The sequence below is a fragment of the Megascapheus bottae genome, chromosome 21, assembly GCF_031878675.1.
Source record: "Megascapheus bottae isolate mThoBot1 chromosome 21, mThoBot2.hap1, whole genome shotgun sequence".
NCBI lineage: Eukaryota > Metazoa > Chordata > Mammalia > Rodentia > Geomyidae > Megascapheus > Megascapheus bottae.
Window position 1 is genome coordinate 29,487,576 of NC_143529.1, and position 23,870 is coordinate 29,511,445.

Genomic DNA, 23,870 nt, shown 5'->3' on the forward strand with positions numbered 1-23,870 from the left:
TTGAAAGCCGAAAGTTCAGATTTTACCTTTTTTGGAATTGTAACAAATGATGACATAATTTTACCTTGTCAAAAGTCACTTTCTGAATCTATCCTTCTCATGCTCCTCGTTCAAATGTCTCCTTTTTTTTTGTTTGTTTATTTTGGGGCTTGGACTCTGGGCCTGGGCGCTGTCTCTGAGCTCGTTAGCTCAAGGCTACCGCCCTACCCCTAAAGCCACAGTGCCATTTCCAGTTTTCTAGTTGTTAATTGAAGTTAGGAGTCTCAGGGTCTTTAGTGTCAGGCTGGCTTTGACCCATGTTCCTCAGATCTCAGCCTCCTGATTAGCTAGGATTATAAGTATGAGCCACCGCGCCCGGCTCCTCTAGTAAACTTTTCAGGAAAGGTTTTAAACTATTCAATGTAAATAAAGTCCATTAAAACTATGAACTACCAACTGGAAAATCGACTCTTGTGATAAAGAATATATTGAACTCATCTTTCTATTCAGAAATTTCTCATATATGCATTAATTTTCATTCAGCGTCCACGTGTTGTACATTTTATGGACTATGTTTGTGAGTTGTCATTCTGTGCTTTTAACTTACAGATTCCACAAAACACTTGTATTTCTCTTCCATCTTGAATGCTTTTAATTTCCTCCCATGGGAAACATTAATTTATGCACTGCCAGGAGTGACCTTTGCATAAATGAGCTCTAAGAAAAACATTCCATTTCCTCCCAATAAATGTAGAGCATTCAAGCCAAGAAGAGCTGGGCCAGGTGGCTCACACCTGTAAAAATGCTAAGGGACAGTGCCCAGGCTCTGAGTTTAACCCCCCGCCACACCCAAAGTAGAAAAGAGTATTTTCTCCTTTTCAGAGATTTTCTTATTCAGGTTTTTTTTTCAGTTTAGGGAAGAATATTTCAGATGCTTCAGCAAACATGCTTTCATTACAAACTGGACTGTACATAAGTTTTCTCTGAACTTTCTATTCTGTCAAGTATATATTGGTACCAAAAATAAAAATAAAGCAAATGAAGAAATTTGTATTAAAACTCCCCCAAAACAACTTAGGTTAATTTTTAAAATCTATTTATGTACTTCAGTATACTCAATTTTATATGATTGGTGTGTATTTATAAATTCTCACACCCACTCAGTGTGTGTTTGTTTCTTAAGTAAAGAAACAGGTAAAGTGAGCATCAAGGTTATACTTGTCTACAACTGGAATAATGTAGAGAAATACTATTACTGCAGTATAGTTTCTCCTGTAGTCACTGTATTTTTCTCCTAAAATGCTAGAAGTAATATGATTTGACAACACTCAAATGGATGCTTTTATATAGCCTTGCTTCTTCAGTGAGGTACAAGTAGGAAAAATACCCTTAAGTATTTCAATCAGGAGAGAGGTGAAATGGAAATACTTACCTTACTGTGTTAGTTTAGACATTGCATTGTCAAAAGAGAAATCAGTTAACTAGCATTTAGATTACCTTGAAGCCACCATTGCAAGGGCGAGGTTGGGAGGTGAAAGCATGGAATCTTACCTTAAGAAATCGGGCAACACTTTGATTTGCTCTCTTTGTTTCTTCAAGTGCATCTCTGTATTTCCAAATCACATGGTCACAGACAAGCATCACAAGACTGTCCAGTTCATTTTGGTAAGATTCAGGAAACCTTTGAGCCCGGGAAAGCTGAGGAAAGAATGTATTATTTATAATGTGGCATGTGAACTAAGCCAGAATGGAAAGGACTGAAACACTTTAGAGATTATTAAATAAAAAGTTATTTTCGAAAGCAGCAACAAAATAGAAGCTGCTAAGATTTCTTAGGCCATGGATCCTATCACATCCTTTGTGGTTTGGCCAATACATTTTCATTAAACAGCTTACTTATATTGCAAACTATTTACACAATATAGCAATGTATGAAATAAAATATGAACAAATCTCTTTATGACCTTTCACTTCTTAATTTTCTTCTTTTGCCTTCCAGAAAATAAGTATTATTACAATTTAATGACCTGGGGTAGTATCTGTAATGCTAGTTGCTCAAGAACTAAGTGAGAGTGGAAGGACTGTAGTTCAGATCTAGTTTGGGTTGAGAAGTTCGTGAGACTATCTCAAAACAACCAGCAAAAAATAACGCCCCCATGTGAGACATAATTTATGCACTGTTATCAGCAACCTTTGCATAAATGAATGCCAAGAAAAACACTAAAATTTCCAACAAATACAGAACATTTAAACCAACAAATCTACAGGAGTATTTTCTCAATATTCAAGTGACAGAATGCCAGCCTAAAAAGTGTGAAAGCCTGAGTTTAAACCACAAACTATTAAAGACAATTAGTTTTAAAGAGTTTTGGAAATAGAATTCCAACTAATTGAATTTAAAAACAAATTTAAAATGGAAACTAAACCCCTTAATACATAGCTAGAAGAAACTGGTGAATAAACAATTGGATGAGAACAGATATTGGCTTGAAATATTCATTAGTAAGTGTTGAATTCCAGTCAGTCTCAACTCTGGGATCCTAGAACATGCCACAAGAGACTGTGACCTCATAGGCTGAAGAGTATGTCCTGATTATACAGCATATATTTAATAAAACTTTATTAACCCTGTTAGGATTTTTACATATAAGGAGGCAGTTTGAGATGACTAAGTTCTCTCAACCTCTTGAATTTAACCAAACAGTTTTATATAATACAGATAAGATTGATTCATGGTTAAAATCTAGGAGGTAATTGCTTATACCCGTAATTCTAGCTATTCAGAAGCCTGCTCAGTGGACCTACACTGACACACACAACTATTTCTTCTACTTAAAAAGTAATTGCCATCAATTGTTAAGGCTTATAAAGCAAATATAAATGGAAATAACAAGCATACACTCATCAGTGTAATTGCTAGATATTACATTACTGTATTACATGTGATCTTACCTGAATTTTGTTTGTGTCAATTAAGTGCTGTGCCATTGACTTTAGGATAATTGCAAAGAAGAACCAGGAATGCTGTTGGAGCAAAATGAAAAGATAATTAAGAATTTGTTACCCTAAGCTAAATGATGATAATTTGGTTTCTTGCAACACAGAATATATTACAGTGTTTGAATCTTATAGTGAGTTCTTTGGCACTAAATGAAGCAGATCATAAATATATTCTCATTATGTTTGGATGATTTTTATTGAAGTCATAATGGTAAAGTTAATATATGACATATATTACAGCTTCTCAAAAGTCACCCAAATTTCTTAAGCTAAAACAACATGATTGCTCAATAAAACAGTCTGTGCGATATTCTTTTTGTTTTACTCCTTAACAAAGCTAGCAGAGTCTTCAAAGCATCTCTAATGCTTCCAGGCCTATGCATAAGAGTAAAAGAAAAAGATAATTTATTTAAATATCTAGAAGGTTAAGCTGGGCAGTGTTACGTACAGTGATGTAACTTCAAAGTCCTGGGGCCTACTGCCTCAGAATGCGAGAAAACATGGATAGAATAAGGCTCTAGATGCTCCCTTGCTTCTGGCTGAGTCTGTGGCATGGTTGGTTTGGAGGAGGTCCTTGGGTGGAATTTGTTAAATATACTGATGAGGATGACTCAAACAAATGAATTACTTGACTTAGGATAATTAGAGTTTAATGAACTCAAGTTGATTCTTATTGATTCCCAGCCTTCTTTCCAGCTATTACTTAATCATTTATCTGCCCAATCATGATAAATAATTAAATTGAGCTTGTCTATTCATTCAGGATTCCATAGGAGTTATTGCATAAGCTTTTACCATCAGTTCTTTGTGTTCCGATATGTGTTTCAATTTTTTTTTGCCAGTCCTGGGGCTTGAAATGAGTGCCTGAGCACTGTCCTTGGGCTTTCTCAAGGCTAGAGCTCTACCCTTGAGCCACAGAACCACTTACAGCTCTTTCTATGTATGTGGTACCGAAAACTTAAACCTGGACCTTCCCACAGGCTAGTTAAGCACTCTACCTCTAGGCCAAACTCCCAGTAACATGTTTCAGCTTTTGAGACAAAAGAGCGACCTGTTCCATTTCCTTTTTCTTGTCATACTTATGAACACAACATCCTTAGTTTTTTCCTTGGCATTTTTCCTTTCCTCTGTATGTAGACTCTGGCTTCAGGTTAAAGCAATTAATCCAAATCGAATCTACTTTTTCATATTTTATTGGCATAGTTCTTTCCTGCTTAGTATTTTACGTATTTCAATTTCAATATGCAGCTTATGGTAGAAATGAGAAGAGAAATGACCTGTGAAATTCATTAAGTCCCTGTTTCTTTGAGGAGAAAGAACAAGCTATCTCTACCAGCAGTCAGCAATTAACTGTCTTAAAATCATTTACCTTTAGGACATGTTTCACTGTGGTTGAGTCATTTGACTTCAACAGACCAATCACATTTTTAGCCAGTTCTTCATGTATTGTTCTCTCTTTGTAGGCCCTGGTCTTGAACACAAACTGAAGAAAAAAAAATGTGGCCAGAGTTAATGATTTTGTTTTAGGGAAATGCATCAAAATGATGCCACGGGAAATGACTCTTTTCTCAGAATTATCTGCTCATGCTCGATTTTTGTCATGACATTAATGGAGGCCCAATGATAGCAATACACACCTCATGAGGGTCTTACGTAGGTCTCTGCTCAAGTAGAACCTTGCTCACCTAAGCTCTCTGCAACTTTTTGTGGATATCAAGAGAAAGAGTCAGAGGGCTATTTAGCAGGTTCAAGGAAACATGGAGGGCTTTGACCCACCTACTGAGTGCACATTCCCCTTCTTCCTTCCACAGGTAACAGGTGGCATGGTAGAAATTCTTCATCCTGAAAGGGTAGAGCACCCACTCAAATAGCCCAGTGGGGAAGTGGGTGACTGCCAGAGGCCAGTAGGTGGGTTCCCCACAAGGCCAGGGTCTACCACCCCATGCTTAGCAGCATTTATCCAGAGGTTCATAAATGTTAGCCATTCGTAAGATAGCAAATGCTGCTTATTTTACTTTTCTTCACAGAAGACTTGTCTGTGGCTAGTTTTCAATGCTTTCCATAGATTTTTAAGAATATCCCTACCAATTTTATGCAAGACCCCTATTTCAAATATCAAATGCTTATTACCCAATTATAGTATGTTACTGATGAGCTGGGAGTGGCTTAAGGAATAGCATTTCTTCATAGTTGTTCACAATTGAAAAGAAAGGGAAGCAGGAGACTGGCATATTCACTTTTGAATCTAGAACCATTTCCTTGACCTATGTCACCAATTAGCACCATGGCAGGGTCTGAGTTTTGCAAGCTCATTACAAAGGAGAAGACAAAGCTAGTGGATGTCTCAAACTAGCTATTATCAAGAGCACTACATTTCCTTTGACAGTTACATGTCATGTGAGCGTGATATCATCATCAACTGTCCAATCCCATGAAGCTGTCTAGGCTGAAGGGTCCAAGTAAATAAAAATTTAACATGGAAATAGTCATGCTATTAATACTCTTGTCATTAGGTCCTGCCATTGCTACAAATCACTGTAAACCATGGCATGGAACTAGATGGACTTCGGACACACATCTTTGAAGAAGACAGTGGTATGGTGTTTGTGTGCAGTCTGGATATTGTAGGATGGAGTGAATTAGAAGCATTAAGCGCCACTGAACTTGAAATGGTGTTTTCTTTCTTCTAAATAAACAAATATGATATTTTTAAAAGACATCCAAGGATGCATGGAGACAGCCCACCCATTTTCACTGGTTCTGTTATCAGAAGCTTAACATGTAATGCATGTTAAAAAATAAATTTTCCCACTGTGGAAAATACAGTTGGGACTGTCATCTCTGCCATGTGACAAATAGAACCCCTGCTGAATGGTCATTTATTCCATCTCATTTTTCATCACAGGGGAAAAGCAGTTTGGTAGCCTGACTTTGAATACTCAAAGTCAACCATTCAACTGTAGTTCTTTGCTTGCTATTCAGTGACCTCTCCAGAGGAAAATGTAAGATGATTATATTTATGGGAAGTACTTGTTTTTCAATATTTGAAAACACATTCCAAATTATCTTTTTAGAATCGTATCATCACAGTGAAATTCCTCACATACTAATTTCTAGATGTGAAACACTTCAAAACCAAGTAAATAAGCAGTTCATTTCCTGCATTCAAAGTGAAATGGCTTTTCAGAATATTTTGTGTGTTCTAATTGAAAATTAAGACCATCACAATTTTATCTGTGATGCATCTCTCCAAAGCACGAGAGCCTGACAGTTGAAGTACTATTAAGAAGTCACCTGGTGATCATGTTGTTTATGGTGTAACTTTGATTAATTCAATTAAAACCCAGAAAACAGCACTTTCCATGTATATCATGAGTCCAATAATTATATTTTCTTCTCAGTACCTTTGGAGGTTGAAATGGTAAGTTGGAGTAAATATTGATAGGAAAAGAGTTCTCCAGAGAAACTCATAAATATCCTATTAAAAAATAAGCTCAAGCCTTCTCTTAAACAGAGATCAAAGAAGTTTGTAGGTGTAACTGGCCTTATCCAATTGAAATGTGGGTCTTATCAGATGAAATTATATTTCAAGGGAGTTTCTGTGAAGCAATAGACACTTTTTTTGACACAGCCCACTTTAAGGAAGGGCATAATTCATGCTTTTGTATTCTGGGGAGCTGTCAACAGTTTCTCACGAATGGAAATTATATATAATGTGGATATTGTAGATATATAGCTGCAATTTCAAAAAACCCTTACATAAGGTATCTCGGAAAGGTTTATTCCAGAATGTAGTTTATGGTTACTCCCTTTCATGGGGACACTACAATAATCAGCGCTGTTATTATTATTACTATTATAAAAACATTATTTCCAGCACAGTACACTTAAATTCTTGACTAGTTACATGTCCACATATAAGAGTATATATTGTCTTAGTTTAAAAACATCAATGTCGCAAGAAAGGTTTAACTGAGGCATAGAAAAGCAAAAAAGTGGGTCCTCTACATCTTAAAAAGTAAGTTATTTGTATTTTTGCCTCTGGGTGGGTTCTTTCTTTTTTATTCAAGAAAAGGACATTTAGGTTGTAGCTATGAGGGTGCAAACATCATCACAAGTTCACTGGCATTGATTGACAGGCCAACTGGAAATGAGCATAAAAATGTCTCTGGGTGAATACTTGACAACACTGAGAAAGCTGTGCGTACAAATGAGATGGGCAAGTGGTTCATGCCAGAAGATAAAGGACTTAACATACCAGAAGCAGGTACAAATATACAGTAACTGGGAAAATGAAATAATGCCTGAGAAAACAATAAAAAGAGCTAAGAAAACATTACAGAAAAAGCACAGAGCCACAAATCCATACAAAAACGTCTTCCTTCTATTAGCATAGGAAGTTCACCTATTTGTCCTGCCAACTTCCAAAGAACAACACTTCAATTTTTCTCTTTTTTCCTCTCTCCTTTACATACAGATTCAATTGTACATGTACACACTTTTCAGACATTTATACATTTAAACAATACATCTAGCCCATCACTGGGGAGAAATGGAATTCTTAATGGTGCCACTGTGTACACCTGTAGCTAAAGGGTAAGAACTTTCCTTTTCTTGTGACAGGAAATGAGGCAAGCCGCACAGCAGAGGAAGATGAGGAGTGAACACGTGGCAATTTCCTACCTTAATGTATGACTGGACGGAATGGTCGAGCTGCTCCTCATGGCACTTGGCCACAATATCGGTGAGAACCCTGGAAGAGCAAAGCTGTTCAGCAGCCCTCCTCGAAGTATCACTTTGTCATTAGCACACGAGGTAAATTCGTATTGAAGAATGAATGAGTGAACCAAGGCCACACTCTTTTCCTGCCTTTCTTATTCCCTAATACTGGGCATTAATTATCCTCAGTGAGATATTTTCAATATTGCTGTGTCTGAACAAAAAGGCATAGATAGTGTCTCATGGTTGTAAGAACATATTGGAAATTTCTACCCCACTTTAGTGCACTATCTATGACAAACACATTTGCTGACACTGTATTCTTGGATAAGACATCATTTTTTAAGGATGGAATTGAAAGGGAAGACTTTTAATCTTGGACTAATTAACATAGTCTATTTGCAAAGGGATTGCCGTATAACAGACAGGTAGAATATATACCCTGTCAAAAACGATTATGTTGAGATCTAGCAGTAAGTTTTCGGCTTTGATTTATTTTCCCTTAGCTGAGCTAAGATTTCAGGTAGCAATGACAGTATACGTTGATGATTTCATGTTAGTAACTACTGCTTACTCTGTGACTTGCGTGCTTAGGAATATACCAGGATTTCAAAAACCTGTTAGCTTTCATATTTAAAAAAGACCATGTCATGAGAAAGGGTATCAATGTTTGTGAAGTTATGCATCTTCTATCTGGTGAATATAATGTAACCCTTCTATTAATCACAATAAAAATTATTTAATAAAAATATTCACATAGACAAATCTGCTCAGCTGAAAACAACATTAGTTTTAGGCGTAGTTAGTAACTTCAAATCTGGGTTCAAAACAGGCTAGCGGTGGAACCATTACAAATAGTTCCATTTACTAGATCTTCAGAGCTTTACTAGCTAAAATACTTTATTCTGAAAAGATAACTAATATGCTTGCAAGTAAGAAAGACAGTGTAAATATGTATTTTTTTATTTTGGGGGGCTAGAACTAAGACTTAAACTTAAGACTTAGGCACTGATCCTTATCTGTTTCACTCAAGGCTGAAGATCTACTACTGGAGCCATACATCCACTTCTGGTGTTTTGGTGGTTAACTGAACAAAAATGTCAAGTGGAATTTTCTGCTTCGACCCTCCTTCCTCAGATTTCAGCTTCCTAGGTGGCTAGGATTATAGAATACATGAGCCGCCAGTGGCTTGGCAGATCCTGTAAACATTTTAATTAGTTTTTAATTCAGAACACTAAAACTAATTTTAAAAAACGAGTAATGAATATGTGATTAAATCTTTAATTTAAAACACTAACAGTTATAAATGAGAAATTATGATTGCTTCATGACTAAATGATAATGATAGGGTATCAGAAGAAAAAGATTCAAGAGCAAGAAATACTTAAATCTGAGACATGTTCAAATGAAATTGTTAGCATCACAGTTAAAAGCAAATAATCAAGGTTTTGTGAGACCCAAGATGGCAGCCTCTTCTCCCCAGGCGTGGTGCTGTTACCTGGTGACTGTGCTGCTTATTTCATCCTCCTCATTCTGTAACAGAACCTTGAAGAGCTGATTCAAGATGATAGGCAGGAAACTCATGATTGCATGAATCTTTTCCACATTTAACAGATTCTGTCATAAATTGGCAGAAAAAAGATACCAATTAAATGAAAAGAATGTTTCAGATGAAAGACTTCAATGTTCAGATACTTCTGAACTCTCAAACTTGTCTTGAAAACTTAGAGCTTTGATATTGATTGAGGAAGAACTAGGGGTTTGAAACGAAGGCCTCAGGCTTGCTTTGCTGAAATAATGCTACTGAGCCATGTCTTTAGCCTGTTTTTCACTGGTCATTTTATTTTACCACATGCATATTTATTTATTTCTATCTCATTTTATTATCTTTAAGTAGTAGTATGTTACAATTCAACAGGCCACTTTACGGGTACAATGTGCCTTTTGACCACTCTCAGCCCACCTCCTATCCCGTCAGGTTTCTCAGTTCCATCTTCACAAGTGTAATTTAGTAGTAGCATGATTGTATTCATCCACCATTGGTCCTTCTATTTATCACTTATGCATTTCCTTCCCCTAAGCCTCACCCTTTTCAGGCAAGGTATGTTGCAGCTTCCTGGTATCCATTCAGAACTATTAGTTGTCCAGGGGAGTTACACTATGAGTGGGCACTCCTTCCTGTAACACACTCTTAGTCGGTTTGGTCTTGGAAGTGATCTTGTGTGTTCATATACATTTACACATACCTTCCACATGTGTGAAAAAACATGTGCCCTTTGTTGACTTTATACTAATTTCACTCAATGTAATTTTCCAAATTCATCTCACTCCAGTCAGAATGGCCATCATTAAGAATATGAACAACAAATGCATTGAGGATGTGTGTGAAAAAAGGAGTCTCATTATAGTGTTGGTGGAAATGCAAATTAATGCAACCTTTATAGAAGGAAGGATGGGAGCTTCCTCAAAAACTAAAACTGGAACTATCCTATGATACAGCAATAGCACTCTTGGGTATTTCTCCAAAAGACTGCAAGTCAGGATACCATAAAGCCACCTGCACGTACCCATGTTAACTGCTGGACAGTTTGCCATAGACAAATTATGGGAATAGCCCAAATGCATTATGGTCGGAAGAAGTATTACTGACATTTTTGTGATATGATCTTTCTTTCTACCCATGCATGCTTCCGAATCATGATCTGCAGACTCTAGGAATCTACCCTGGACAGGATCACAGGTGCATGCACTGCATGCAGCTTTTCTTCCATGGAGGCTTGCAAAAGAATCATGGGACTTTTTTTTCCCTCCCAGGCTGGCCTGGCTTATGATTGTCCCAAACAAGTTCCTGTCACACAGCTTAGGATGGTAGGTATGCACCACTGAGCCAAGCTAGGGGCTGAGAAGGGGTCTTGTGTATGGTTCTTCCTAAGCTATCCTTGAATTGTGAGCTTCCCATAGTCAGCACCCAAAGAAGGTAGGGTTACAGGCATGAGCTACTGGTACCTGGAACATAGATATAATATATAATATATTATATGTAAAATATAATACATAACACATATAATTGCATAGATATAATATATTATAGTTATTATATTGTATATGTTATATATTATATGTAACATAATATATATCAATATATTATATTTACTATATTATATATCAGATAGCATGCAATCTATATAATATATAATTCATAATTATACAGTGTACATATAATTATATATGTATAATTACATACTATATGTGCGCAATTTTATATAACATGTATGTAAATATGTAACACATGTAATGCATATATGCATTTTTATATTATATACTATATAGCATATATAGTATAATCATATCTACTTATATATGATATATTATGTTATATATATTTCAAAATGTCTTCAGAAATACAGGTAAACAGACAAATAGGATTTTATCAAACCAGAAATCTTTTCTCAAAGCCTAAGAAACAACTGACAGAGTGATAAGGCAATCTATGGACTGGGTAGAAATTATTTAGAACCATGTATCTGATGACAGGTAAATATCTAAACTGTATTAGGAATTTGGAGAAAAAAGGCTAACCCTCAATCGTAAGTAAATAAATAACAATTTAAAATGTAGCCAAAGATCTGTAAAGAAATTTTTCTAAAGATCTCTAAACTATTGACAGGTACATAGAAAAACACTCAAAATCACTAATACTCAGAGAAAAATGCAAATTTAATCACATAAGGTGTCAGCTAACCTTGTCAGAATGGCTGTAATCAAACAGACAAAAGATACCAAATGCTATTCATGATGTAGAGAGAAGGGAGCCACGCACACTGTTGATAGGAATGTAAATTAGACGACCATAATAAAAAAGAAATAGTCCTGTAAAATTTTTTAAAAGAACTGCTTCATTCTTCAGCAATCTTTCTACTCAGTATTCATCAACAGGATCTGATTTGCTCTTTCTTATATGTTAGTCATAATAGATATAGATATTCCATAAAATAAAATATAGAATGCATTCCATAAAATATAAGGAGTAAACCCAAGTTTCTAACAACAGATGAATGGATCAAGAAACTATGGTGCACCTACACAATACAATAGCTTTCTGCCTTAAGGAAAAAGAAACTCATTTTGGTATCTTTGAACTTGGAAAACATAATACTAAATTAAGTAGACCAGACACAGAATGACACACACCACCTGATCTTATTCATATGTGGAATCTAAATGAGCTGAATTCATAGAAGTATAATGGTAGTTGTAAGAAGCTGGGGAGAAGAATGTTGGGAGGATGTCGGCCCATGGGTACAAAATTTCAGTCGGGATGAATAAGTTGAAGGACGTACTAAACAACATGGCAACAATGGTTTTTAACGATTGCATTTTTAAACAAATCTTTGATGGCAGATTTTAAATATTCTGGCCACAAAACTGGTAATATGTGAGGTAATATACATATGAATTACTTTGATCTAGAGATTGTACAGTATATTCATATTTCAAATCATCATGTTTTGCGCATGATCATACTTACATAAATTTTATTTGTCAACTCAATAAATAAGGAAATAACAATAGTGCATAGGTGATTATCAGAACATGGGTATGAAACTGTAGTTCCACAGTGCCCTGTTATCTTGCTTCCCTCTTTATTATTTTTAGGAAGGTGTTAATAGGATGCTCCACTTAATGAGTTATAATAAATAGGTTCTTATTTTCAATTCAATTCATTTTTAATATAAATCTCCTAAATTTTGCCTTTTTTTAAGTCAACAGACAGAACTCTGTAGAAATTGTGAAATGAAATCCTTTACTCTGGGTAAGTTGTTCTGAAATCTTCAGTTGCTCTTCAGTGGAAAGTAAATGATGTTTACCTGGGAAACCACTGAGGTTACTTTCATGTTATGTTACCTTACAAGAGCGCACGAAGCTTGAGGTAGGTGACTGAGACATGTCCTTTTCTCTCTTTTGACACTGCTGGAAAAATGCATTCACATGTGGATCCTGCAATAGCAAAAGAAGTATTTCTTAATGATAAAGGCTCAGCAGTATGACAAGCAGTGTTGTGCTGGGAGATGGGTACTACTTCTGGGTGGGTGTGTCCACAGACACGAGTTTATGTAGCCTAAGGCTGACAGAACTTCCATTTCCACTGGAAATTTAGCCCAACAAAGGCTCCATCAAAACTGCAAAGCCCACTTCTTCTTACTTAAATCTTAAAAGTTGTGTTGTTTTGTTTGGCTGTACTATTCTTAATTTATCAATTTCTGCCAACATATTTTATAGATTCCTTAATACATAGGAAAGATCATACTTTTAAATACACACAGAGATAGTTTTAGGTTTAGAATGCCCTGTCAGTCTGATATTAGGAAGATAATAAGATAAAATTACGAGATAATTAGATAAAACTAACTATTACCCTTAAAAGCTATTTAGACTTTGACTAAATTCTATTCTATACTGAGTTGTGGACTCAGGAAATGAGAGAGAATTTGGGTGAACTTTTCTTGTTTCTCCAGTATTCAGTGATTTTAGAGGGATATCAGGCCATGGATTTCCCTGAAGTTGGAAATATGATGGTGCTTCCTTGATGTGCTTTTTCAAACCAAAGACAGATGTCTTTTTCTTCTGAAATGTCCCTTCATTGATTTGCCTTGCTAGTCCTTATGTATGAAAAGCTGACTGTGTGCCAGGCCTCTGACAAGAACTCAAGGCAGACTATACAGCAAGGTGGTCAGGATTCCTTCTTCTACGAATGAACCTTCTGTCATGGTGGGGAGGCCAGCATCATGTCACAACTTCCACACATGCACCTACTTATTGGTAAGTTTGAAAATTTCCATCAGAAAGAGTGACGCCATTTGGGCAGGTGACAAGACAACATACTTTAGGCTGTCCCATCAGAGAACAGCGAGGGAGGAAGTGACAGCTGACTAAAGACCTGAAAGATGGGTGTGACTCAACCAGACAGTGAGAAGAGACAAGAGGGAAAAGAGAGAGGGAGAGATGCCTTCTTGGTTGATGGGGAACCAATGTCAAAGCTATCTTGAGGGAAGTGATGTGGTGTGGTTTGAAAGAATAGGTGATGACAGAGCCTTAGGTACTTAGAAACTGATGTAAGATGGGTTTAAAAACAACTGTGATTTCGGGACTAGGGGTGAGGATCAAATCTGTCTTGGAGCACTGGAATTATGGGGATAAAATTTAATTGCTTGATCACATGTGTATGTATATATGTATATATATGCAACAGATACATACCCATTATACATTTAGTATATATAATATATTAATGGTAACAGGATTATTTCACTGTTCCCAGGAGACAAACATGAACCAGAAATATAGCAACATAAAGCAAAAATGGAAAATCAGGATTCCTTGCTGCAAAAAGTGGGACCTGGGGTAATTTAATCATAACTAATTATGTACAGAAATCATTTTAAGCTCAAGAAATATTTTGTATATACATTTTTTCATTTTGATCCTTATCAAAACTTTAAGTAGAGCTATTTTATTGAAACAATTTTTCTGAAGGGAATGTAAGTACTGTGAGCTGTAGAGTAGGGGGCTGGTGGTACAATGACCTATTGACTAAGCAACACTTGCTACTATGATTCTCCAATGAGTTTCTGCCAACTTCATGGCCCTGAGATGACATGAAAAATTAAGGGCTAGTTTTGGGTAAATGTCCAGAATGTTTTTTTTCTAACATTTAAAAGTAGAAGGGACCATGCTGTAAAGTATGTATTTTTTTCTGTGAAATATACCTGTAGTATTTTGGTCTGAAGCTTTATGGCGTGTGGGTTTATGGAGTGACCTTAGGACTTGTGTGGCAGAGGACATTCTCATGACATTGGCTCACCTGAGTATTTACGGTCGACACCACAAAGGTTGACACTTTGAAGAGGGGTTTGCCACCATCAACCCACTTAACATCATTCCCGCCATGCTGCGAAAAAGAGTTTGGCATTAGCAGTGCGAGACGTTGAGGGGAAGAAAATGAAACAGGTGAGTTTGTGATTATTTGCTATCCTATACGATGAACATTACCATGGAGATGGAAAAGAAAAGACTTCAGTGCTTTGGGAAGTATGGGAAATAAGATCAATATGACAGCAAGGGATATATATATATATTTATATATGAATTATATATATATTAGTCATTCCTAGTAACCATAAGCTAAACAAAGAGTTTGGATGGTTCATATCTAAAATATATCAACAACTCAAAAAATTGAATCACTCCAAAACTAATCTCCAAAGTAAACAACCATCCCATTAAAAAATGGGCCAAAGACTTAAAGAGAGTCTTCTCTGAAGAAGAAACAAAAATGGCCTATAGACACATGAAGAAATGCTCAACATCTCTGGTCATAAAAGAAATGCAAATCAAAACAACTCCAAGATTCCACCTCACTCCAGTTAGAATGGCCAGGATCAGGAAAACGAATAATAACAGATGCTGGAGGGAATGTGGCCAGGAGGGATCACTACTACACTGTTGGTGGGAGTGCAAACTCGTTCAACCACTATGGAAAGCAGTGTGGCAGTGCCTTAAAAGGCTAAACATACAACTCCCATATGACCCAGCAATTCCACTACTTGGCATTTACCCAACCATCCAGAAACAAGGGCATACTAAATCCACTAGCACAACAATGTTCATCGCAGCACTATTCACCATAGCAAAGATATGGAACCAACCTAGATGTCCCTCTATTGAAGAGTGGATCAACAAGTTGTGGTATTTGTACACAATGGAATTCTATGCTGCTATCAGAAAGAATGACATTGCCCCATTTGTTAGGAAATGGAAAGACTTAGAAAAAATCATATTTAGTGAAGTAAGCCAGACTCAAAGGAATTTAGGCTCAATGGTTTCCCTCATTTGTCATAATCAGTAGAAACCCTGGGCTCTACTAGCAGAGATCTGCAATAGAGCAAAATCCTGATACATAAGGCCATATAATGTGAAGCTAATTGAAAGGACTTCCAGGATAGTGAAACAAAAGCCATATAATGAATGATTGTTGTCCTTAATGTACTATGTTGTCTCTCATCTCCTTTGCTGTCACTTGATCATCTCATATTGTTACAGTATCTCACTTTGTTATCTGATATATTGAATTTAGTTGTACTTGGTTATTTGAAATTTGATAGGGAAGGGGGGAAAACCAAGATGGGTGGAGGGGCGGGGGGTAGGGTAATGGGTACCAAGACACGTGAAAGGGTATCAATGTATGTGAATTAATGCACCTTCTATCTGGCAAATATCATGTAACCCTTTTACTAATTACAATAAAAAATTAAAAAAAAATGTTAACCTGCTGAAAAAAAAAGAGTTTGGATGGTTATAGTTGCAACACACACACACACACACACACACACACACACACACTGGTCTTGATATATACTTAGCAGAGTAAAAAAAAATGCTGCGCCATTTAGCTGATGTGTTTTTATTTTCCCTTTAATGAATACCTTTCCATTTGCAGGATCTTGGATGCTTAAGTAATGAGGTGGCAGAGTCGTTGCTACTGGGACACAGTGCTCTTGAGAAGCTATCTGATCATGTTTCATCAGAGGAAGCCAAGCATACCCCACTGTGCAAAGAACAACAAAGAGGAAACTTTTGAGCACAACCATCTATGGTAAGAGAGGAAACACACATATCCGTCACGTATAAACACCACATGCACTATAAGCAATAAATCAGAACTTCTTCAAATGTTCTCCAACTCAAGTCAAACAGATACACAGAAGCAACAGTACTTCAGATAGCTTCCCACGTCAGTACCTGAAGTTTCCAGTGCCTCCTTCTTTTTGGCATTGGCTTTGGCATTGATGTCACATGTGACATGATAGAAAGAAAATAAAATATGGTGTTTCTCATGGAGCTGTGTTGGTAGCTCAATCTTCACCTGCAATACAGTGAATATTCTACAATGTGACAACAATTCTTTCCCTTCATTTTCTTTCATCTTGGATGTTGAGTTTGTGGAGAAAAATTAGGTGCCTTAAATGGATATTGAGCTGGAAGATGATGTTACCAGGCTGGTTCATTAATTAATTTTTAAATAATTTATATGCAGCAAAGTGGAGTGAACAGAAAAATGCCTCAACTCCCACCTCCTCCACTACCAAAGTTGACCTTTCTGTTCAAATTCTCAGAACCTGTGAATATCTCACATGGCAAAAGGGACTTTGTAGGTGTGGTTGAATTAATGACCACGCAATGGGGAATTTATTCCAGGTTTGCCAAGGGAACACATTATAATCATAAAGGTCCTTATAAAAAGGAAGGCAGGAGAGTCAGGAGTCAGAGGAGATTTGAAAACAAAAGTAGGTCAAAGTGCTGAGAATGTGGGAAAGAAATTGCAAACCAAGAATGCTATCTCTAGAACTGGTAAGGAAACAGAGTCCCCTATGTAGACCCTTCTAAAGCCAGGTAGCCTTGTTGAATTCGTTCTGACCTTTACTATTAGAAATTAAATTTAATCGCTGTTGTTATCACACAAACTATTATGCACATAATAATTAACTATTGTCTTAGTGATTCTTGTTGTGGTTATCATTGGATATTTTTTTCTTTAAGTATGGGTCTTGTTAGCTAGTCTAGGCCAGCTTGTAACTTGTTATGTAATTCAGGGTGGCCTTGAACTCTACATTCCCCAGTCTCATCCTTCAAGTGATGGAATTACATGTTGTGCTACTACATCAACCAATGATTTTTAAAAAAATATATACTGTAACAGAGTAGTGAAACGTCTACCTCTAGATTCATGCAATCTGGTTTGAATTTGTCACTTACTAATTTGGACATCTTGGCAAAGTTACTTTACTCAAAGTTACTTTACCTATCTGAGGCTCAGTTTCCTCATCCATAAAGTAGGAAGGTAATAATAGCTATAGAAATGAAATAAAATGATACATGCTTTGAAATAGAGCCTGCTGCCTGGCATAAAGGAGGCTTGTGTTTGGCACAACAAGATACATTTGAATTTGCAACATCTTACACCAGTTGATCTAGTTGATAAATACTGGTAGGTGTCCTTAGTCTGAAATATGCCTGGGAGAGTGTCTGACCTGATCATCATCCTTTTTAGTAGTCTCTGAGCATCAGAGGCCTGGTCCTTACCTCGTCAGAGAAATCTGGATTCTGGGAATGATGTAGAACGGCTGTGTAGGCAGCTGATATGAAGAGAGGTTCCCCTGGTTTTCCATAAATACACTGTTAAAAATTAAAGTCCAACAATTATGAGGATCTGGAAACATCCCCAAGTGGAAAAAGGTCAGTTACGAATCCCAGGACCATGACACACTGAGTGATAATCAGTTAGGCCGAGAAGTGTAGTCAGCATTCAACCTTGTTGGTGTTCTGTATTTATTGTCTATTGGGATAATGAAAAGATCAAAAAGCTTTTAGCATTCATCTGATGCGTTTTAACAGCAGAGGAAAATACTTGGATACCTTTGCAATCTGAATTTTTATTACCACGAGATATGCACTAGTTTGTTCAAGGTGGATGTCTGCAGCATGATTTCTTGAAGGGACCATGAAACCAGCTCAGGTCTAAAATCAGGTCTTGGGTTCAGCTGGATCTCAACCCCAGGCGTGTCAGCATCCAACCACAAAAGCTGAGCTAGTATCGTAGGGTCCTCATATTGAATGCTATCTTCCCTCATCCCCACTCAGGCCACAGGATGAGATATGGCTTCTTCAAGTCATTCACTTTACAGGCTTCTCAGCGTAGAGGCACCTCCAGAGCCTCACAATGGGACTGTATCTTTGGGTGGCATGTAAGATATAATGAACTACAGGAATCACACACCTGTGATGATTCTTCTCTTCTGTCACTTTTTCCCACAGAATATTGCTCTAACAGACTTGGCATGTTTGCTGTCTGGTCACTGTGTTGCTTAACAACTAACCGTATTTCATGCAATGTTTTCCCTCCTGCACTAGCACTTTTGTGGAGCTTGATGCCTATGAATACAGATGGTGGCTCATGGTTATTCTGAAAAACTGCAAGATGCATTATCATTCTCAAACTGAATAAGGCTACAGATTTTCTTGGTAGTACAAATCAGAGCATTGGACTTATGCCTGACCAAGTGGTTGGATGGTGTAGTTTGACAGAAATTGGCTTTGTCCTTTACAATCTAGCTATCTGTGAAACAGATAGCTAAGAGCTGGGTGTTGGCCCACTAAAAATAACTTTCCCTTCTATTTTCATAGGTTACTTCATTGTTTGAATACTCTAAAATGAAAACAAGTCTAAACAGTTGTACTTTTAGAAGTTAAAGGAACACAGATTCAAACATCACAGTTTTATTAATTCCTGGAATCTGCAACCAGGTACTTATTTCTCTTAGCTATTTTCCAAACCTTGGGCATGTGACCACAGCACCCTGCACCAGTGTGTGCTAGGCATTCTTGGGCTCTGTGTGTTAGATACCAGGACATTATAGCAGTCTTCTGCTGTTAACCTCATGGCTAACTGGGATGTGCAGCTCTAAATGAGTGTGTTGAGGTGGGAAGTGGAAAGCTCAGAATTCTCCAGATGCAAACTTTGTACTTATTTTACATTAGAATGGCTTCTCCCTAACTCTACCAAATCACGAACAGTTTACAGGAAAGCTGTAGACTTAATTCGAACGGTCTTTGTTAAATCAGGCAAATTGTGGGAAATCTCAAACAACCTGTGTGTGTGTGTGTGTGTGTGTGTGTGTGTGTGTGTGTGTGTGTGTGTGTGTGTGTGTGTGTGTACTTCAGGGCTTCCTTAGCCTTTCGCTCAAGGCTGGTGCTCTACTAATTGAACCACAATTCCACTTCAGGCTGGTGAACTAGAAATAAGACTCTCATAGACTTTTCTGCCAGGGCTGACTGGAATCTCAGTCATCAGAGCTCAGCCTTTTGAGTAGCTAGGATTACACATATAAGCCACAGGCACCAGATTCTAAAAGGAATGTATTAGGTGCCTTCCTTTTCTCCCACAAATCAATGGATAACACCTCTCCCCCGAGCGTGGATGAGGACAGGGCAACTGCCTCCCCATCTTTATTTCCTGCCCCTTGCTGACTTGCTCACCTTCACGGGCTTGGCTCCTTCTTCATCAGAGTTTTTGAATTCAATGCACACGGTAATGTTTCGTGCCTGAAATTATAGTGAGGGAACGTGCAAGTTATAATTTCCTTTTAAAAGATGCTGCAACATAATCTATGCGCCTAAAATAAGTCACCTCTAATTAAGTCTGAAAAACACAGAATAACCAGCATTTTCTTGGGACATTATCTACAGTTTTCAGAAATAGTAAAAGGATTTGGAGAGATTTAAAAGAAAGAAATTACATTGAAAGGGGAAGGCATGCTATTTTGAGAGTATTAAAGGCAATGAAAAAAATGGTCTGGATCATTTATTTAGGGTTTATTTCAGAAAGAATTATAAATGTGTTGAAAAAGTTGAAGATGAACAATTCTAAGACAAATCATCGGCAGCTGTGTAAGATCATGCTAAATACTAAACTGTTAATCTTTTATAAATTCTTCTTGAACTGGGGGTGCCTTTGCTCTTCTTCAGCTGTTTTGCTCATGGCTGGCACTCTACCACTTTTGAATCATACTCCTACTTTCAGCTGGTAGGCTGGACATAAGAGCTAAATGAAAGGACCTCCAGGATATAGAAACAAAAGCCATATAATGAGTGATTGTTGTCCTTAATGTACTATGTTATCTCTTATCTCTTTTGGTGTCCCCCCTTGGTTATCTCATATTGTTACAGTATTTCACCTTCTTATCTGATATATTGTATATATGTGTTTTTGGTTAATTGAAATCAGATAGGGAAGGGGGGAAAACAAGATGAGGGGCTGGGGTGTGGGGAGGGAAATGGGAACAAGACATGAGAAAGGGTATTAATGTATGTGAAGTAATGCACCTTCTATCTTCTATAATGTAACCCTTCTATTAATTACAATAAAAATATATGCAAAAAAAGAATTTCATGGGTGTCTTTGCCTGGGAGCTGGCTTCAAACCTAGATCCCCAGATCTCAGCCTCTTGAGTAAGAAGGATTGTAGGCATGATCTACCAGTACCCTGCTGCATCTGAAATGTTAAAATGAAGTCTAAGATGAACCCACCTCTTGATAAGCATTTTTTCTGCATGATTTTCTATTGCAAGTGTAGTTCCCAGTTACTGTTATTTGCAGTGCCTATTCACCAATTCTCCTTGTGTGATCTAATTGGGGTAAAGATAAAGTCTCGGAAACTCATGGCCTACCTTATTGAAACATTTCTGGCTGTCATACTTGAGGTGTCTGGGGTAAATGTAAATTTGATTTTTATATACTCTATAAGGACGACAGTGCTTTGTTGAGTCATAGATGAATTCTTCTACTTCCACCGTTGGTTCAGATTGAGCCATCAGGTCGAAAGGCTTGACAGGGATAAAGGACGATGTTACACAGTCTTAAAAAATCAGAAAATAAGAGTTTGTCATTTAATAGGATTCTTTTAAAATGAACAATACTTAACATATTTTAAGATGAATCCACCACTCAAAATCAAAACTCCATCCTTGAATAACAACTAATGCTATGGGATGCTAGTAGGAAAACTTTGTAGGATGTTGGCATTATAGATAGTTGAGTTATCTACTTCATATAAAGATTCATGACTAACATTTGGTAAATCTTTTAGATAGACTTAGAGCCCTTTTCTATGTCTAAAGTTACTCTTTCCCATTCTCTAAAAGTAAAAATTTCAAATTTCCTTTTGTTGTGGTTGTTGCTTGTTAACAAGGTCTCATTTGTATAGATCAAGCTTATCTTAAACTATATATCTTAGGCTGGTCTCAAGCTCATGACTTGGATACTTCAGCTTCTTGATTATCTGTGCTCAGTTACAAAGTAATAACCATCTGAATACACAGACTAGATTTTATGAGAAAAGGAATAAACCACTGACTTTTGCTACACAACTGTAGAAAGATGGATGGATCACATCTGAAATCCTTGCTACTCAGGAGACTGAGACCTGAAAGACAGTGGTTTGAAGCCAGCCTGGGCAAAAAAAAAATCTGTGAGACTTCATCTTCGATTAATCAGAAAAATGTTGGTCTGTCAGTATGGCATAAGTGATACAATGTTTGCTGTATGCAAGCAAAAGTTCAAGACTCTAAGCTCAAGCTCCAGTACCAATATAATAATAATAACAATAGTAATAATGATAGTACAAAAAGATTATAGATGTTAGAAAGTGTCCAATGGGCCTATACTGGTCATATCAGATAGATTCATAGCTAATTTTCTCTATGGAATGATTTCCAAGTGAGGGCCTCAATGTCTTTTTCTATGATTTGGTATATTTTATTTTCTGTTGAATTTTTCAAACTTTTAAAACCTAACTTCATAGGAACAGTCCTTTGGCTAAACATTGTTAAAAAGGAAAGAAAGGAAGAATGAAAGAAAAAGAGAAAAAGGAGGAAAGAAAGGAAGGGAGGAAAAACCATCAGGAAGCTGTAAATCAAAATCAACATAACTAAACAGTTGGAAGGCTAAAAAGTGATCAAGGCCTCCAACCTGCCCTCACCTCATCCAGAAGCTTCCTGCACTCAGATAAAACAAGATGATTACCTAAGTGTATCTGTGCATCAGATATCTACTTTTTCAAATATCAGTTATAATATTTTCATTATCTGCTCAAATTTCTCTAATGTGTTACAATGATTTCAGAGTGAACATTTAGCTAACTCTTTCCTTGTGTTTCTTTTCCATAATTAATAAAAGCCCTATTCTCCCAAATCAGGTAGAGGAAATAGCAAATAATATCCTTAGTGTTTTTTTTCTCACACCAATCAATATAAAAATGATTTGGCATCAGGGCTTAAGTTAAAGTACACATTATATTTCTTATTAAAATGATTTGTGGGAAATGACAAGAATGGAAAAACTTAATAGTGCTAATGGTTATCCAAATATCCTGTGCTAATAGCCCTTTCTATGATTGTCATGCTACATAGGAAGCTTTAATTCATTCTAAATTGTGAAACCCTCATTTGTAGGTTAATCACAGCCTCTGAAATTTTGATTTTCACCAACCTAGGCAGTTTTTCTACTCCATTCTACAAAACTAGGTCTCTTTAACAAAATTGGTGAGCCTGAGACTATTTCAGTTGCAAGCACTTGCATGGTCCTGGAGTGATTACATGTTTCGTGCCGCCCTACACAGCACAGTGGGATAGAAACATTCTCTGTTTTGAGTCACAGGAATTGAATAGAATATACATTCTTCCATTATGAGCTATCCATCTATATAAGCCTGACTCCTCTTATTTTTATCCTGATCTTATTCTATTTCCTCCATGGAGTTTGGTTGCTATTCTTGGTTTTGTTTGTTGTTGGGGTACTGGAGATCGAATGTAGGGCCTTGAGCACTCTACCACTTGATTTATCTCTGCTTCTTTTTGTTTTCCATTTTGTTTTTGAGAGGTAGGTTCTTTCTAATTTTGCCCAGGATAGCTTTTATTTCATGATCTTCCTTTCTTCACCCCAAAAAATAACTAGGATTACAGGCCTCTATCATCAGACCATGTTTCCTCAGGGTTTTAAGGATTTTTAAATTTAAATTAAATCCAGATTTGCACACCAACTCATTGTTATGCTACCCAGAATTCTCTCTTAGATGACAATACTCATTCTTTGTCTTAAAGAAGAAACAAGAATTCTGAAATTTCTGAAGTATAATGAATTCCATATCCATTTTGAATACAAACAACCTCTTCCTTGTCTTATAACCAACCGTTATTTAACCCTAAAAGAAAACAAAAACAAATAAAAATAACCCAGTATATATTCAAAATGCTAGAAGTAAACTGTGATGGCATCATCATACTTGGGTGTTCCAAAGGAATGTTGTCCACAGCAATATCCAGGCTTCCAGGTATTGTCTGCATTTTGCTTATCCGGTCAGCCCTGTGAAAGTACACAAGCACACATGAACACTTGTGCTCACGCGCGCGCGCACACACACGCGCACACACACACACACACAATTATTTTCAACAAAAATCAATCTACTGTAATTCTCTGCTTTGAGAAGGGCACATATTAGACCTCATATTAGACCTCAAATAATCTGTGATGCATTCGTTGTCTTTGCTAGCTTAATT

General features: G+C 36.8%; 1 protein-coding gene across 3 annotated transcripts in view; it reads right to left on the reverse strand.

Annotated features, from left to right (window-relative positions):
* Positions 1-23,870, reverse strand: part of Dock10 (dedicator of cytokinesis 10) — a 199,647-nt gene that overhangs the window by 52,686 nt on the left and 123,091 nt on the right. For all 3 annotated transcript variants that reach the window (XM_090354914.1, XM_090354915.1, XM_090354916.1), the window contains exons 16-28: positions 23,594-23,673; positions 20,982-21,169; positions 19,792-19,857; positions 17,839-17,931; positions 16,498-16,621; positions 16,182-16,303; positions 14,561-14,647; positions 12,604-12,696; positions 9,197-9,315; positions 7,663-7,732; positions 4,349-4,462; positions 2,932-3,003; positions 1,531-1,677 (exon numbers count right to left, since the gene is read on the reverse strand). In XM_090354914.1, coding sequence (XP_090211040.1) covers positions 1,531-1,677; positions 2,932-3,003; positions 4,349-4,462; positions 7,663-7,732; positions 9,197-9,315; positions 12,604-12,696; positions 14,561-14,647; positions 16,182-16,303; positions 16,498-16,621; positions 17,839-17,931; positions 19,792-19,857; positions 20,982-21,169; positions 23,594-23,673 — 1,375 coding nt within the window. The remainder of the gene's footprint in view (positions 1-1,530; positions 1,678-2,931; positions 3,004-4,348; positions 4,463-7,662; positions 7,733-9,196; positions 9,316-12,603; positions 12,697-14,560; positions 14,648-16,181; positions 16,304-16,497; positions 16,622-17,838; positions 17,932-19,791; positions 19,858-20,981; positions 21,170-23,593; positions 23,674-23,870) is intronic.